This window comes from Mobula hypostoma, chromosome 16 (genome assembly GCF_963921235.1).
Source record: "Mobula hypostoma chromosome 16, sMobHyp1.1, whole genome shotgun sequence".
NCBI classification, from domain to species: domain Eukaryota; kingdom Metazoa; phylum Chordata; class Chondrichthyes; order Myliobatiformes; family Myliobatidae; genus Mobula; species Mobula hypostoma.
This window is the reverse complement of record NC_086112.1, coordinates 22,554,096-22,568,960: the sequence shown is the minus strand read 5'-3', so window position 1 is coordinate 22,568,960 and position 14,865 is coordinate 22,554,096. Positions and strand designations below refer to the sequence as shown.

General features: G+C 36.5%; 1 protein-coding gene across 1 annotated transcript in view; it reads right to left on the bottom strand.

Moving 5' to 3' along the window:
- The window catches only part of man2a1 (mannosidase, alpha, class 2A, member 1), a 119,787-nt gene that overhangs the window by 58,451 nt on the left and 46,471 nt on the right, over window positions 1-14,865 (bottom strand). Inside the window, exons 9-10 of the mRNA XM_063068639.1 lie at window positions 4,599-4,795; window positions 713-898 (exon numbers count right to left, since the gene is read on the bottom strand). Coding sequence (XP_062924709.1) covers window positions 713-898; window positions 4,599-4,795 — 383 coding nt within the window. The remainder of the gene's footprint in view (window positions 1-712; window positions 899-4,598; window positions 4,796-14,865) is intronic.

Sequence of the window (14,865 nt, the reverse complement as noted above, 5' to 3'; positions counted from 1 at the left end):
GCAGCAGTTTTATTAACCAAGACCTAATTAACCAAGGTCTTGGTGCTTCTGCCAAGACCTAATTTTTTTAGCTGCTTATAATAGGATGTGAAAGGTCATGAAACTGAAAATATTAACTTTTCTTCTCTCTCCGCAGATGCTTCCTGACGAGCTATGTATTTCCAGCACTTTCTGTTTGAAATTTCATTCTTCAGCTGTCTGCAGATTTTACATTTCAAGCTCTGAAAAAAAACTGGCATGATCTGTTTAAATCAGTCGGGAAGCAGGTTCACGGCAGGTTTCTGGGTCTGTCATTAGAAAGACTAATATGGGTAACATTGATCAAATTACAGGCTACTCAAGTTGCATGTACCTGCTGCAATAATGCAGGTTTAAAAAATCAAAGCATACACAGACACTAATGTCTCTTTCTTCAGCAAGCTTTAAAATGTGAGCAGCAATTATATGAACGAAATGTGAAAATACTTCTGATCAAGAGAACAGAGCAACCAAGAATGTTTCGATGATTCTTTCCTCTCCCTCCCCCCTCCACCCCCCCCCCCCCACCCAACGTCCCTAATACAAAAACAGAAAATGTTAGGTACATGTATAGCAAGTTTATCAGGCACACATCAAATTTTATCAGATAAAATTATTGTATGAATAAAAATTTAAAATAATTGAATGTAGAGGAAAGCAACTTAAAAAAAGAATGCTACAAACTAACATTTACCTGGTACCATAATCCACAACAACCCACTCTTTAGCTGTTCCAGTGATTGCATCATGATGTTGGAACAGACCAAGATTGCGCCGTGCTTCTACCAGCAACTTATAATCTTCAGCTGAAGGGAACACTGTCATTTTATTAGATTTCTTAGCACTTGTCAGCGCTAAAGAATAAAGGATTTCTGCAGCCCTATATAGGAAATACAAAATATACATTGTAAACACAAGAGTTTCTGCTGATGCTGGAAATCCAGAGTAACACACACAAAATGCTGGAGGAACACAGCAGGTCAGGCAGCATCTGTGGAAAGGAATAAACAGTCAATATTTCAGGGCGAGACTTTTCATCAGAACTTGATGAAGAATCTTGGCCCAAAACATCGACTGCTTATTCCCATAAAGAGAAATCCTCATCTATAATTAGTTTATATAATTAGCAACTTGGTGATGTTGGACTGGCAGATTTTCTGATTTATTAGATGTAATTCTATTAATACCCTAATGCACTTCTAACTTAACTATTTCACAATATATTACAATAAATTTTGTCCTGTGAACCTGAGCGGTTAAAAGGCAGAGTTGCAATTGGGCCCCAGTGAGCTGAAAAGGAGCATTGTAACTGGGATCCTGGAGAGTTTAAAAAGAAAATTGAAATTGAGCCCTGATTAATTTGAAGGGAATGCATGAACCACAAGTCCCAACAAATTGAAAGGGAATGCAGGAAACGGGTCCTGGTAACTTGAAGGGAACACCGTAACATGTGAATTGAAAGGGAGTGTGGTACACATCATCTAGTGAGCCACATGCCAGATGACTGGATTTCTGTATAGCTAGATTGCAGATTATCAGTTTTATGGTAGATCCTACTGATAACCATAATCTAACCAATACTAACAGACTTTAAGTCTCTGACTGAACTAATCTACAAATAAATAAAACTATATTGATGGCACACTTCAAATATAATTTAATTAAAATTGTTTACAAATGAAGGTGTTCACATTTGTCATTTATTTCTTTGTATAATAGAGACTGTAAATATATTGAATAGAATTACATTCAACCAAAAAACTACTTTAGTTCTGTACTGAAATTAAATGGTTGAGGAATTGGTATGGGAACTACTTTTTGCAATATTAAAAAAATTCATTTATTAAGCACATTACTGGAAAACCAACACTGATTGCCCAAATTAGCAACTGAGTGGTTTGCGAGGCCATTTCAAAGGATATTTAAGTGTCAACCATATCAATGAGTCCAGTCACATGAGGCCAGAATGAGTAAGAATGGCAGATTTCCTCCCTCATATGAGATTTCACAACAATTTCTGGGGTGCCACAGTAGCACAGCAGTTAGCATGATGCTATTATAGATCGGGGTTGGAGTTCTGAGTTCAATTCCACCGACCGCTGTAAAAAGATTGTTTTCCCTTCCTGTGAAGTGCGTGTGTTTCCTCTGGGTGTGCCAGCATCTTCCCATAATCCAAAGGTGTACTGGTTAGAAGGTTAATTGGTCACTGTAAATTGTCCTGTGATTAGCCGTGCACTAAATCTGTGGGTTCCTGGGCGGCATGGCTTGGTGGGCCGCAAGGGCTGTATCTCAGTATAAAATAAATAAATAACAGTAACTATAGTGGAGATTTTGTGGTCATCATTATTGATAAAAATTATGAGAGTGCATGTATTTCAACCGAAGAGTGTAGTGATTTTTTTGTTTGTTAATCTTGACTATCTCGTGTTAAACCACTACCCTTAAGAGTTCAAACATTAATTAATGTTGTTTCATGAGATGGGATTATAAATAACCATTTGTTCAATCTCTATAAATGAAGATGACATCTCTAGAAAGCAGATCAATTTTGTTTTGATCAGCTATGTTTATTATGCATTGAAATATTCACATCAGCAAATATAAAGCAAGCTGTTTAGAAAGTTCCTTCCTCAGATAGTGCTTTGTTTTGTCCAATATGTAATGTCTGTTCTCTTAAAAGTGTACTTCACTCATCTTGGTTGAGAGAACTTAGATGACAGATAAAAGAACATGGCTTTGAAATATAAATATGGAACAGAGTAAACAAAGTTAATGTCAGTCCTTTATGAAATTGATAAAGTAATAATGGGAAAGAGAGAAACTGAAAGCATTTTAAGTACTTTTTTGGATTAGTCTTTATGGTTGAAGTCATAAAAATAGATAATCATGGGGCAATAGGAAGAGAGGAATTTCAACCTATCTTTATCACATAAACATTCCTCGGATTCTGGGGAGATTTCGGAGAATTGGAAAACCTCAAATTTAATATTGTTATTCAAGAAGAGGGAGACACCAAGTAGAAATTTGGGCCAATTTAGTCAATCTTATGCTATTGGGAAAATGCATTATTGAGGAGGTAATAGCATATCATTTAGAAAATTATGAGACAAACAAGCAGCATTTGCATATATTTATGAAAGGAAATTTATGTTTGACAAAATTGCTAGATGTCTTTGAGGATGTAACTGAACAGGGTAGATGCAAGGAAATCAATGGATGCAGTACAGTGGATTCTTAAATGTTATTTGGTAAGATCCTATATAAAAGGCCACTGCACAAGATAAAAGCACAGAAGATTGGTAGTAATATACTGGCTTGGATAAGGAATATCCTTTGACATCGAGGAGGGTGAGGTTGCATTTCTAATAACAGTCCATATTGCAACTTTGTGTATCAATTGAAAAAAATATAAATGTTGTGATGAACTTACACTTTCCCCAATATATACTCCTACCAATTTCATGCCCACTTACTTGACTTACATCTGCTCCTCTAATTCCCACTGACGATTGGAGGCCTATATAATAGAGCTTACCTAATATTTAACCAATCTCCTATCATAGTTGGCTAGACATGAGTCCAATTACAAATATATGCTGACCATCCCGAATTAATGCCTCTTTAATGGCTGATTTGTGCACCACTGACATCAAGCTGTCTGCCCTACAGTTAGATGAGTATATCCCTTTCTGCATCTTTAAGCAATTGTCTATAAGCAGCCTTCCAGTACTCCAACACCAAGCATGGAGCAAACAGCATGTGAAAATCGTCAAATTGGATGTACTACTTTTCTTGCTTCACTAGGATGTATTTTATTCCAGAGGATTTATTCACCAAGATACTATTACCGTTAATGTTTTTTTTTCTTTCTAATGATCATTTCTAATAACACCACCTTTTTCCTCAAGATCAATGCTGATATCATGTGGATTTCAATTGAAATTCCAGTTTTACAATTCAGACACATCCAGTTTCTGACACGTGTAGACATGTAACACAAAGCATTATTTGTGTCTCATCTTGAGATCCATGCCTAACTACATGTACTGGTATATGGATCTCTCTCTTTCTTTGTCAGAAAATAACTAATCACTCTCATTTTATAGCTGGCAAGGTCTCTATACAACCACTTTCCTTTCCTTTTCCTTTTCCTTCAACTGTTTTACATGTTCAGGGCTGACTCCAAACTATCCATCGCCTGCCTCTTTAATTATTCATCTTGCTTCCATTCTGACCAATCTGTCTGTGACCTTCTGGTACACTAAGCTCAATATATTTCTTACAAAATATCAGCTAAAAGTATAGAAAATTGCAAAGAATATAATGCAATAGAACCCCAACAAAAGGTGGTGATTCAAAGAGAGAAAATTAGCTAAGGATATAGAGCTAAAACATCAATCATATCACTCTAATCAGTCCCCAAATAGCATCTGCATACTCACAAAACATTTAATGATCACCCAAGCAGTTAGGGGAAGAACCAGTCATATTGTCGTCAATTCCAGAGAGAAGAGCAAAATCAAAGTAAACTGCATAGAAACACAGTTCATAACTGCTTAACAAATTTTGGATTAATTTACCTCAAATGCGATTCTAAAACTCTGTCCAGTCGCTTATAGAAAGGTCGGGAGGTAAAACATCCACTCCAATAATGATCATCTCGGTCAGCATAGGTAAAAAAGTCTCCACTCAATACAGGAAATGGTGATGGTGAATTTCCTGAACCAGCAGTTTTACTGAGAGCATCAAAATAGTCTGACAATGTTCCAAATTGAGCCTAGAAACAAAGATCAAACTCAACATTCAATTAGCAAATTCAAGAAATGTCTTTAATGTATATTTATATATATGAACAAAAAATGCTTTTTCTGAGCTTCAACTGATCACTTCAGTTAATTTTAGTATACAGGTATACACAACTACTGATTATATCATAGTGCACTCAGATGTAGCACCTTCTACAGGCTCTACAAAGGTGTAATTGTCTTTTTTCAAATTTTTTTTTGCGATTGCAAGATCCAGTTGGACATTAAGAACTTAAAATATAGCAGATCTAACCAATCAGTGAGTTGCTCGTTGGTGGAGAACCTGAAGGTACTGGACTTGGTGAGGACCGTGATGCTGCCTACAACAGAGAGGTGTCAGTGCGCAAAGGAGGTGTGCAGTCTAACAGCAAGTAATTGTCTTAGTCCCTTTTCTTGAGACCACAAGACCCTGTTGGACATTGGTGTGTGGAATGTTGCAAGTCCAATTCATTGGTTTAATGGCGAACAGTGAGGCTGGATGGCTTTGGTCATAACGAAGACACAGCCTCAAATTGCAGTACAGGTGTCCCCCGCTTTTCAAACGTTCGCATCATGAAACCTCACTGTTACGAAAGACCTACATTAGTTCCCTGTTTTCGCTAACAGAAGGTATTTTCATTGTTACGAAAAAAGGCAGCGCATGCAAAAAGCAGCGCACGAAAAAAAAATCAGCGCGCGCTCCGAGCAGCCGCTCTCCCCCAGATTCAGAACGGCATTCTAGCCGGCATTGCTTAAACACATGCCTGTGAGCAGCCGTTAGCAAGATGAGTTCTAAGGTATCAGAAAAGCCTAAAAGAGCTCGTAAGGGTGTTACACTTAGCGTAAAACTAGACATAATTAAGCATTTTGATTGTGGTGAACGAAGTAAGGACAAAGTGAGTTTGGCTTTTGGAAGTTGACGAAGATGATGTTGAAGAGGTTTTGGCATCCTATGACCAAGAACTGATAGATGAAGAGCTGATGAAATTGGAAGAGGAAAGGATAACAATCGAAACCAAATGCAGTAGCGAAAATGAAGTTGTCCAGGAACTGAATGTGAAGCAACTGCGTGAGATTTTCACTGCAATGATAAAGTACGACTTTAATTTTGAAAGGGTACTTCGGTTTAGGGCATATTTGCAAGCTGGTTTACAAAGAACTGTATGACAGAAAAATGCGCGATGCTCAGCAGTCAAGCATACAGTACTGTCGTTTTTCAAGCCTTCCACGTGATCCACAGCAGACGATGAACCTCGATCTTCGACATCGAGGTGGGCAGTCATAGGAGAAGATGAGCTGCCTGTCTTAATGGAAACAGACAACCATGAGATGACATGATGGGTCCCACCACCCCAACCCCCCAGGCCGCGGACAGATACCGATTCGCGGAGAATGCAGCGGTAGCTGGGAGGCACACAGCACATCTTTAAGAAAAAAAGCTGAAATAAACATGCTAATTAATTATGTGCCGGATAATAGGGCAAAATGGTAGTCGGTGGAATGAGTTGAAATGTAACATGGGGTAAAATCAAAAAGGGTGATGAATACAGGACTGCAAGTGTTATATTTGAATGCACACAGTATATGGAATAAAGTAGATGATCTTGCAGAGTAGTTCGAGACTAACAGACATGATGTTGTAGGCATTACTAAGTCATGGGTGAAAGAAGATCATAGTTGGGAGCTTAACATCCAAGGATACATCTTGTATCGAAAGGACAGGCAGGCAGGCAGGCAGGCAGGCAGAGTATTGGGGTGGCTATGTTGGTAAAAAAACAAAATCAAATCCTTAGAAATAAGTGACATAGTATTAGAATGTATAATATCTTGGGGGTAGTGTTAAGAAACTGCAAGAGTAAAAAGGCCCTGATGAGAGTTATATACAGTCCCAGAAACACTTGCCAGGATGTGGAATATAAATTTCAATGGGAAATAAATAAGGGCTTTTACAATAGTCATTGGGATTTTAATAAGCAGCTAGATTTGGAAAATCAGGTTTTGCTGGATCTCAAGAGAGGAATTTGTAGAATGCATTTGAGATGGGTTTTTTAGAGCAGCTTGTGCTTCAGTCCACTAAGGGAAAGGAAATTATGGATTGGCAGTTGTATAATGAACCAGATTTGATTTGGGAGCTTTAGGTGAAGGAACTCTTAGGAAGCAGTGATCATAATATGATAAAATTCACCCTGCAGTTTGAAAGGGAGATGATAAAGTCAGATGTATCAGTATTCCACTAGAGTAAAGGAAATTACAGCGGCATGAGAGAGGAGCTGGTCAAAGTTGATTAGAAAGGGATACTAGCAGGGATGACGGCAGAACAGAAATGTCTGGAGTTTCTGGGAACAATTCAGAAGATGCAGGATAGATACATTCCAAAGATAAAGAAGAACTCTAAAGGGAGGATGAGGCAACCATGGGTGACAAGGGAAGTCAAAGACAGCATAAAAGCAAAAGAGAGCAAATAATAAAGCAAAATTGGCAGAAAGTCAGAGGATTGGATGGTTTTTAAAAAGCAACAGAAGACAACTAAAAAAAAAGGTGACAAAAGATGAAATATGAAGGTAAGCTAACCAATAATATCAAAGAGAATACCATAAGTTTGCTCAGATATATGAAGAGGTAAAGCTAGGCGAGGGTGAATATTGGTCTGCTGGAAAATAACACTGTAGAGGTAGTAATGGGGTCAAAGAAATTGCAGACAAACTTAACAAGTATTTTGCATCAGTCTTTATTGTGGAAGACTCTAGCAGTATGCTAGAAATTCAATAGTGACAAGGGCAAAAATGATTCTATTGCTAAAGAGAAAGTGTTTAGAAAGCTGAAACGTCTGAAGGTAGATAAGTCACTTGAACCAGATGGACTACACCCAGGGTTCCAAAACAGGTAGCTGAAGAGACTGTGGAGGCATGAGTAATGATCTTTCAATAATCACTAGATTCTGCAACTGTTCTGATGGACTGAAAAACTGCAGATGTCATTCTAATCTTTAAGAAGGGAAGAAGGTAGAAGAATGGAAATTATAGTCCAGTTAGCCTGACTTCAGTGGTTGGGAAGATATTGGAGTCCATCATTAAGGATGAGGTTTGGGAGTACCAGGAGACACACGATAAAGTAGGCCAAAGTCAGCATGGGTTCCTTAAACGGAAATATTGGTTGACAAATCTGCTGGAAATCTTTGAGGAAATAACACACAGAATAGACAAGGAAAGTCAATGGATGTTGTTTACTTGGATTTTCAGAAGGTCTTAGGCAAGTTGCCACACATGACACATAAAAGTTGCTGGTGAACACAGCAGACCAGGCAGGATCTCTAGGAAGAGGTACAGTCGATGTTTCGGGCCGAAACCCTTCGTCAGGACTAACAGAAAGAAGAGCTAGTAAGAGATTTGAAAGTGGGAGGGGGAGGGGGAGATCTGAAATGATAGAAGACAGGAGGGGAGGGATGGAACCAAGAGCTGGACAGTTGATTGGCAAAAGGGATATAAGAGGATCATGGGACAAGAGGCCTAGGGAGAAAGAAAAGGGGGGGGGAAGGCCAGAGGATGGGCAAGGGGTATAGTGAGAGAGAAAGAGGGAGAAAAAGGAGAGAGAGAGAGAGAGAGAGAGAGAGAAAGAATGTGTATATAAATAAATAACTAACAGATGGGGTACGAGGGGGAGGTGGGGCTTCCACTAATGCCATCCATTATTTATTTATTCATTATTCATTTTGGATCTCCCCCTCCCCCTCCCAAATCTCTTACTAGCTCTTCTTTCAGTTAGTCCTGATGAAGGGTCTCGGCCCGAAACGTCGACTGTACCTCTTCCTAGAGATGCTGCCAGGCCTGCTGCGTTCACCAGCAACTTTGATGTGTGTTGCTTGAAATTCCAGCATCTGCAGATTTCCTCGTGTTTGCCACACGAGGCTGCTTACATGACATTACAGGAAAAGACATTAGTATGGATAGAAGATTAGCTAACTGGTATGAGGCAAAGAGTTGGAATAAAAGGGGCATATTCTAGTTGGCTGCCAGTGACTTGTGGTGTTCCACAGTGGTTGGTATCGATTTCGCTTCTTCTCACATTATATGTCAATGATTTGGTTGACAGCATTGATAGCTTTGTGCAAAGTTTGCAGATGATGCAAAGGTAGCTGGAGAGGCAAGTAGTGTTGAGAAAGCAGGGAATCTGCAGAAGGACTTGGACAGATTGATAGAATGGGCAAAGAAGTGGCATATGAAATATAGTGTGGGGAAGTGTATGGTCATACACTTTGGAAGAAGGAATAAAGGTGAAAACTATTGTCTGAATGGGGAGAAAATTTCAAAAATCAGAGGTGCAAAGGGACTTGGGAGTCCTTGTGCAGGATTCCCTAAAGGTTAACTTTCAGGTTGAGTCAGTGGTAAGGAAGGCAAATGCAATGTTAGCATTCATTTCAGGAGGACTAGAATATTAGAACAAGGATGTGATTCTGATGCTTTATAAGGCATTTGGTCAGACCGCACATAATAAAAGATATGCTGGTATTGGTGAGGGTCCAGAAAAGGTTCACAAGAATGATTCCAGGAATGAAAGGGTTAATATATGAGGGCCTGTACTCACTGGAGTTTAGAAGAATGCAGGGGCATCTCATTGAAACCTAATGAATATTAAAAGCTTTAAAGTGGCTAAAGAGAGGATCTTTCCTTTTGTGGGTTTGTCTAGGACCAGAAGGGCGTCCATTTAGAACAGAGATAAAAAGGACTTTCTCTAGCCAGAGTGTGATGAATCCATTGAACTAATTGTCATGGATGGCCATGTTACTGAGTATACTTAGAGCGGAGATTGATAGGGTCTTGGTTTGTCAGGTTGTCAAAGGTTACAAGGAGAAGGCAGGAGAATGGGGTTGAGAGGGACAAAAAACCATTCATGATGGGATGGCGAAGCAGACCCGATGGACCCAGTGGCCTAATTCTGCTCCTATGTATAATGGACTTATGACCTTAAAAGAAGTTTCAATTCACAAGTTAAATGAACAATTAGAAAAAATTGATGTCACGCTGGTGTTGGAAAATCACAGACCAGAGAAAGTGCCATTGCCTGGGATGAAGACTAAGGCAAAGCAAAGACACAAAGGCATAGTTAATAGAAGAAAGGCTCAATACCTTGCTGAGCTTTAAATTAATTAAGATACCAACATAAGGATATAAAGTGAAGGACTATGAGGATTAATCATTTAGGATCAAACAGAAAAAGAAACAAGAAAAAACATTGTACAACTGCCTTCAGCAAAGATGGCAGTGTGTGTGTTTTTTAAAAATAGCTCACCAACTCCCTTTAGGGGAATTTATGGATGAATAATAAATCTTTCTGGCCAGTAAAATGCACAGAAATTCAAAATATAAGGAGTTATAATGTCTTAGCTAGAAAATAGTTCTCTCTGCACTAACTATCAACCCCTCATAACACGCTGGAAGAACTCAACAGGTCGGGCAGCATCCGTGGAAAAGATCGGTCGATGTTTCGGGCCGGAACCCTTCGTCAGGACTGTAGAGGGAAGGTCATCAACCCCTCATGTACACTGATCCTTTGGACAATTAACTTACCAACCTGCATATCTTTGGAATGTGGAAAGAAACTGTAACATATAGAGAAAAGTCATGTGGTAACAGAGAGAATATGCAAACTCCACACGGACCAGGCCCGGATTGAACCTAGATGTCCAGTGCTGTGAGACAGAGCTCATCACTGAACCACACAAAGGGAATACTAATATTTCAAATAAATAATTTTAAGACATGGTGATATTTCAGTTTGCATGTAATTATTTATGTATTTTTAAACTGTGAATTAAAAATTGAAACAGAATGAGATACCTGACGAATGGAGGGTGGAAAATTTTGTCCTTTTATTAAAAAAAGAACTGCAAGGACAAGCTATTGAACAACAGACTGGTCAGCATGATATTAGTAGTGAGAAAATTACTGGAGGGTATTCTTAGGGACAGGATCTACCAACATTTGGCAATGTGAGAATTAATTAGGGATAGTCATCATGGATTTGTGCATGAGAAATCATATCTCATGAATTTCATTTTTTTTTTCAAACAGATAAGGAAGAGGATTGATGGAAGGCAGGCTAATGGCATTATCCACATGACTTTTAAAAGGACCTGCATGCTATGATAGCTTGGAAGATTAGATCACACAGGATCCAGGCTGAGCTGGACAATTGGATACAAAATTACAAATATGAGGAAGTCTGCAGTTTGGAAATCCAAAGCAACACACACAAAATGGTGGAGGATCTCAACAGGTCAGCCAGCATCTGTGGAAAAGAGTAAACAGTTGATGTTTCAGGCAGAGACCCTTCTTCAGGATACAAAATTACCTTGGTGGAAGTCGTCGGAGGGTGGTAAGGGAGGGTTGATTTCAAATTTGTAAGCCTGTGACCAGTGGTGTGCTTTAAGGGTTGGTGATGGGACATTGTTGTTTGTCATCTTTTTTTTTATATAATTTTTATTGAATTTTCAAAAAGAATACATGAAAAGATGAAATCTACCCACCCCCTCCCCTTAACCCTCCCCCCCCATATATGTAGTCTACCTAAAAGAAAGAAAGAGAAAAAAAAAGAAGAGCCGCCTGGGTATTGGAAGGTTTCCACATGCTCCATGGGATTCAAAATAAATTTGGTATAATTATTCGTTATTTTCCCCAAGTAACCAAATTCTTTGTCGGAGCACTTAAATACGACATCCTATCTTTTGTAAATAAGGGCGCCAAATATTCAAGAATGTTAGATAATTATCTCTTAAATTATAAGTACTTTTTTCAAGTGGAATAGAACTAGTCATTTCATTATTCCAACGATCCATACTTAAATACGAATCAGATTTCCAAGTAACTGCTATAGTCTTCTTAGCTACTGCCAATGCAATTTTTATAAATTCTTTCTGATATTTATTCAATTTAAGTTTCGGTTTTATCCCTTCAATATCACCTAATAGAAATAATACAGGGTTATGTGGAAGTTGAATTCCAGTAATTTGTTCCAATAAGACTCTTAAATTTATCCAAAAGGGTTGAATTTTAAAACAAGACCAAGTAGAATGTAAAAAAGTACCAATTTCTTGATTACACCGAAAACATTTATCAGATAGATTTGAATTTAATCTATTTATTTTTTGTGGTGTAATATATAATTGGTGTAAAAAATTATATTGTACTAATCTAAGTCGAACATTTATTGTATTTGTCATACTGTCCAGACAAAGTCTTGACCAATTTATTTCATCAATATTAATATTCAGATCTGTTTCCCATTTTTGCTTTGACTTATGGGTTCCTTGTTTAATTGTCTGTTCTTGAATCAAATTATACATACAAGAAATAAATTTTTTAATTTTCCCTTTTTGAATTAAAATTTCAATTTCATTAGCTTTTGGCAAAAACATTGTTTGACCCAGCTTACCTATTAAGTAAGCCCTTAACTGAAAGTAGCAAAAGAAAGTATTATTAGATATTTTATATTTATCCTTTAATTGTTCAAATGACATCAATATACCTCGCTCAAAACAATCTCCTATAAATTTAATCCCTTTTTGGTACCAATTATATAAAAGTTGATTGTCCATTGTAAAAGGAATAAGTCTGTTTTGAAACAAAGGTCTCCTTGCTAATAGAGATTTCTGTGTTTCCTTATCAACATTTATCTTATTCCATAGATCAATCAAGTGTGTTAATATAGGAGATTCTTTCTTTTCCCGTATCCATTTAGATTCCCATTTATATATAAAATCTTCAGGTTTATTTTCTCCTATCTTGTCTAGTTCTATTTTAATCCATGCTGGTTTTTGATCATCGAAAAAAGATGCAATAAATCTAAGTTGATTTGCTTTATAGTAATTTTTAAAGTTTGGAAGTTGTAACCCTCCTAACCTAAATTTACATGTCAGTTTTTCCAATGATATTCTTGACATTTTACCTTTCCAAAGAAATTTTCTCACAGATTTATTTAACTCTTGAAAAAATTTCTGTGGCAATTGTATTGGTAATGTTTGAAACAAATACTGTAATCTCGGAAATATATTCAGTTTTACAACATTGACTCTACCTACTAATGTTATTGGTAGTATCATCCATTTGTCAAGATCTTCTTGAATTTTTTTCAATAGTGGTACATAATTAAATTTATATAAATTCTTTACATCACTATCAAGTCTTATACCTAAATACTTTATACCATTTACCGGCCATCTAAATTGGGTTACTAATCGACATTGACTATAGTCTCCTTTATTAAGAGACAAAATTTCACTTTTATCCCAGTTTATTTTGTAACCTGATACCTTCCCATATTCATCCAATCTAGAAGATAATTTATGTAACGAATGTTGTGTGTTTGTTAAATAGATCAAAACATCATCGGCAAAAAGAATAATTTTATATTCCTCTTGGTTAACTCTAAAACCCATAATATCTGGATCCAATCTAATTAGTTCTGCTAATGGCTCTATCGCCAATACAAATAGAGCAGGTGATAGTGGACAACCTTGTCTAGTTGACCTTTTTAGCTGAAATGGTGTTGAAATTTGAGAGTTTGTCACTACTTTAGCTTTAGGGTTAGAATTTAAAGTTTTAATCCAATTTATAAAAGATGTTCCTAACCCATATTTTTCTAATACTTTAAATAAAAAATCCCATTCTAATCTATCAAATGCTTTTTCTGCATCCAAAGCTACTACTATACTCTTCTCATCCCTTTTTTGTGCCAAATGAATTATACTGAGTTACATTATCTGCCAGTTGTCTATTTTTAATAAATCCTGTTTGATCCATATGTATTAATTTTGGTAAATATTTAGATAATCTATTCGATAAAATTTTTGCTATTATTTTATAATCTGTATTCAATAAAGAAATAGGCCTGTATGATGTTGGTTTCATAGGATCTCTGTCCTTTTTTGGCAATACTATTACAATCGCTGTTGAAAAAGAATCTGGAAGTTTATGTATTTTTTCTGCTTGACATATTAATTCCATAAAAAGAGGAAATAATAAATCTTTAAATTTTTTATAAAATTCAGGTGGAGAACCATCTTCTCCTGGAGATTTATTACTTTGAAGTGATCCTAAAGCTTCTTCAACTTCTTTTAATGTAAAAGGCATATCTAATCCCCTCTGTTCTTCCAAATTCAATTTTGGAAGAGAAACTTGTGATAAAAACCTTTCTATCTCATTAACATCGTTTTGGGATTCTGATTGATATAATTCAGAATAAAAATTTTTAAAGGTTTCATTTATTTCAAGAGGTTTATAAGATATTTTATCTGCCCTTGTTCTAATTGCATTTATTGTTTTGGAAGCTTGTTCTGTTTTCAACTGCCAGGCAAGAATTTTATGTGCTCTCTCACCTAACTCATAATACCTTTGTTTAGATCTTATAATTGCTTTTTCCGTTCTATGTGTCTGAAGTGTATTATATTGTAACTTCTTATTGACAAGTTGTCTTCGTTTTTCTTCTGACATATATCTTTGTGATTCTTTTTCTATTCTTGTAATCTCTTTTTCCAATAGATCTAGTTCTGCCATATATTCTTTCTTAATTTTAGACGTATAACTTATTATCTGTCCCCTAAGATATGCTTTCATCGCATCCCATAATATAAATTTATCCTCCACTGAATGAAAATTTGTATCCAAAAAAAATTGAATCTGCTTTTTCATAAAATCACAAAAATCTTGACGTTTTAATAATATTGAATTAAATCTCCATCTATAAGCCACTTCTTCCTTATCAGCCATTATTATTGTCATTAATAAAGGAGAATGATCTGATAATATTCTTGCTTTATATTCCATATTTTTCACTCTGTGTTGAATATGCATTGATAATAAAAAAAAATCTATCCTTGAATAAGTTTTATGTCTGTGGGAATAGAACGAATAGACTCTTTCTTTAGGATTGATTCTTCTCCATATATCAATCAAATTTAAATCTTTCATTAATGATAAAGTTAGATTTACTACCTTCGATTTTATAACAGCCTTGGTTGATCTATCTAAGACTGGGTCTAAGCAAAAATTGAAGTCGCCTCCAATTAATA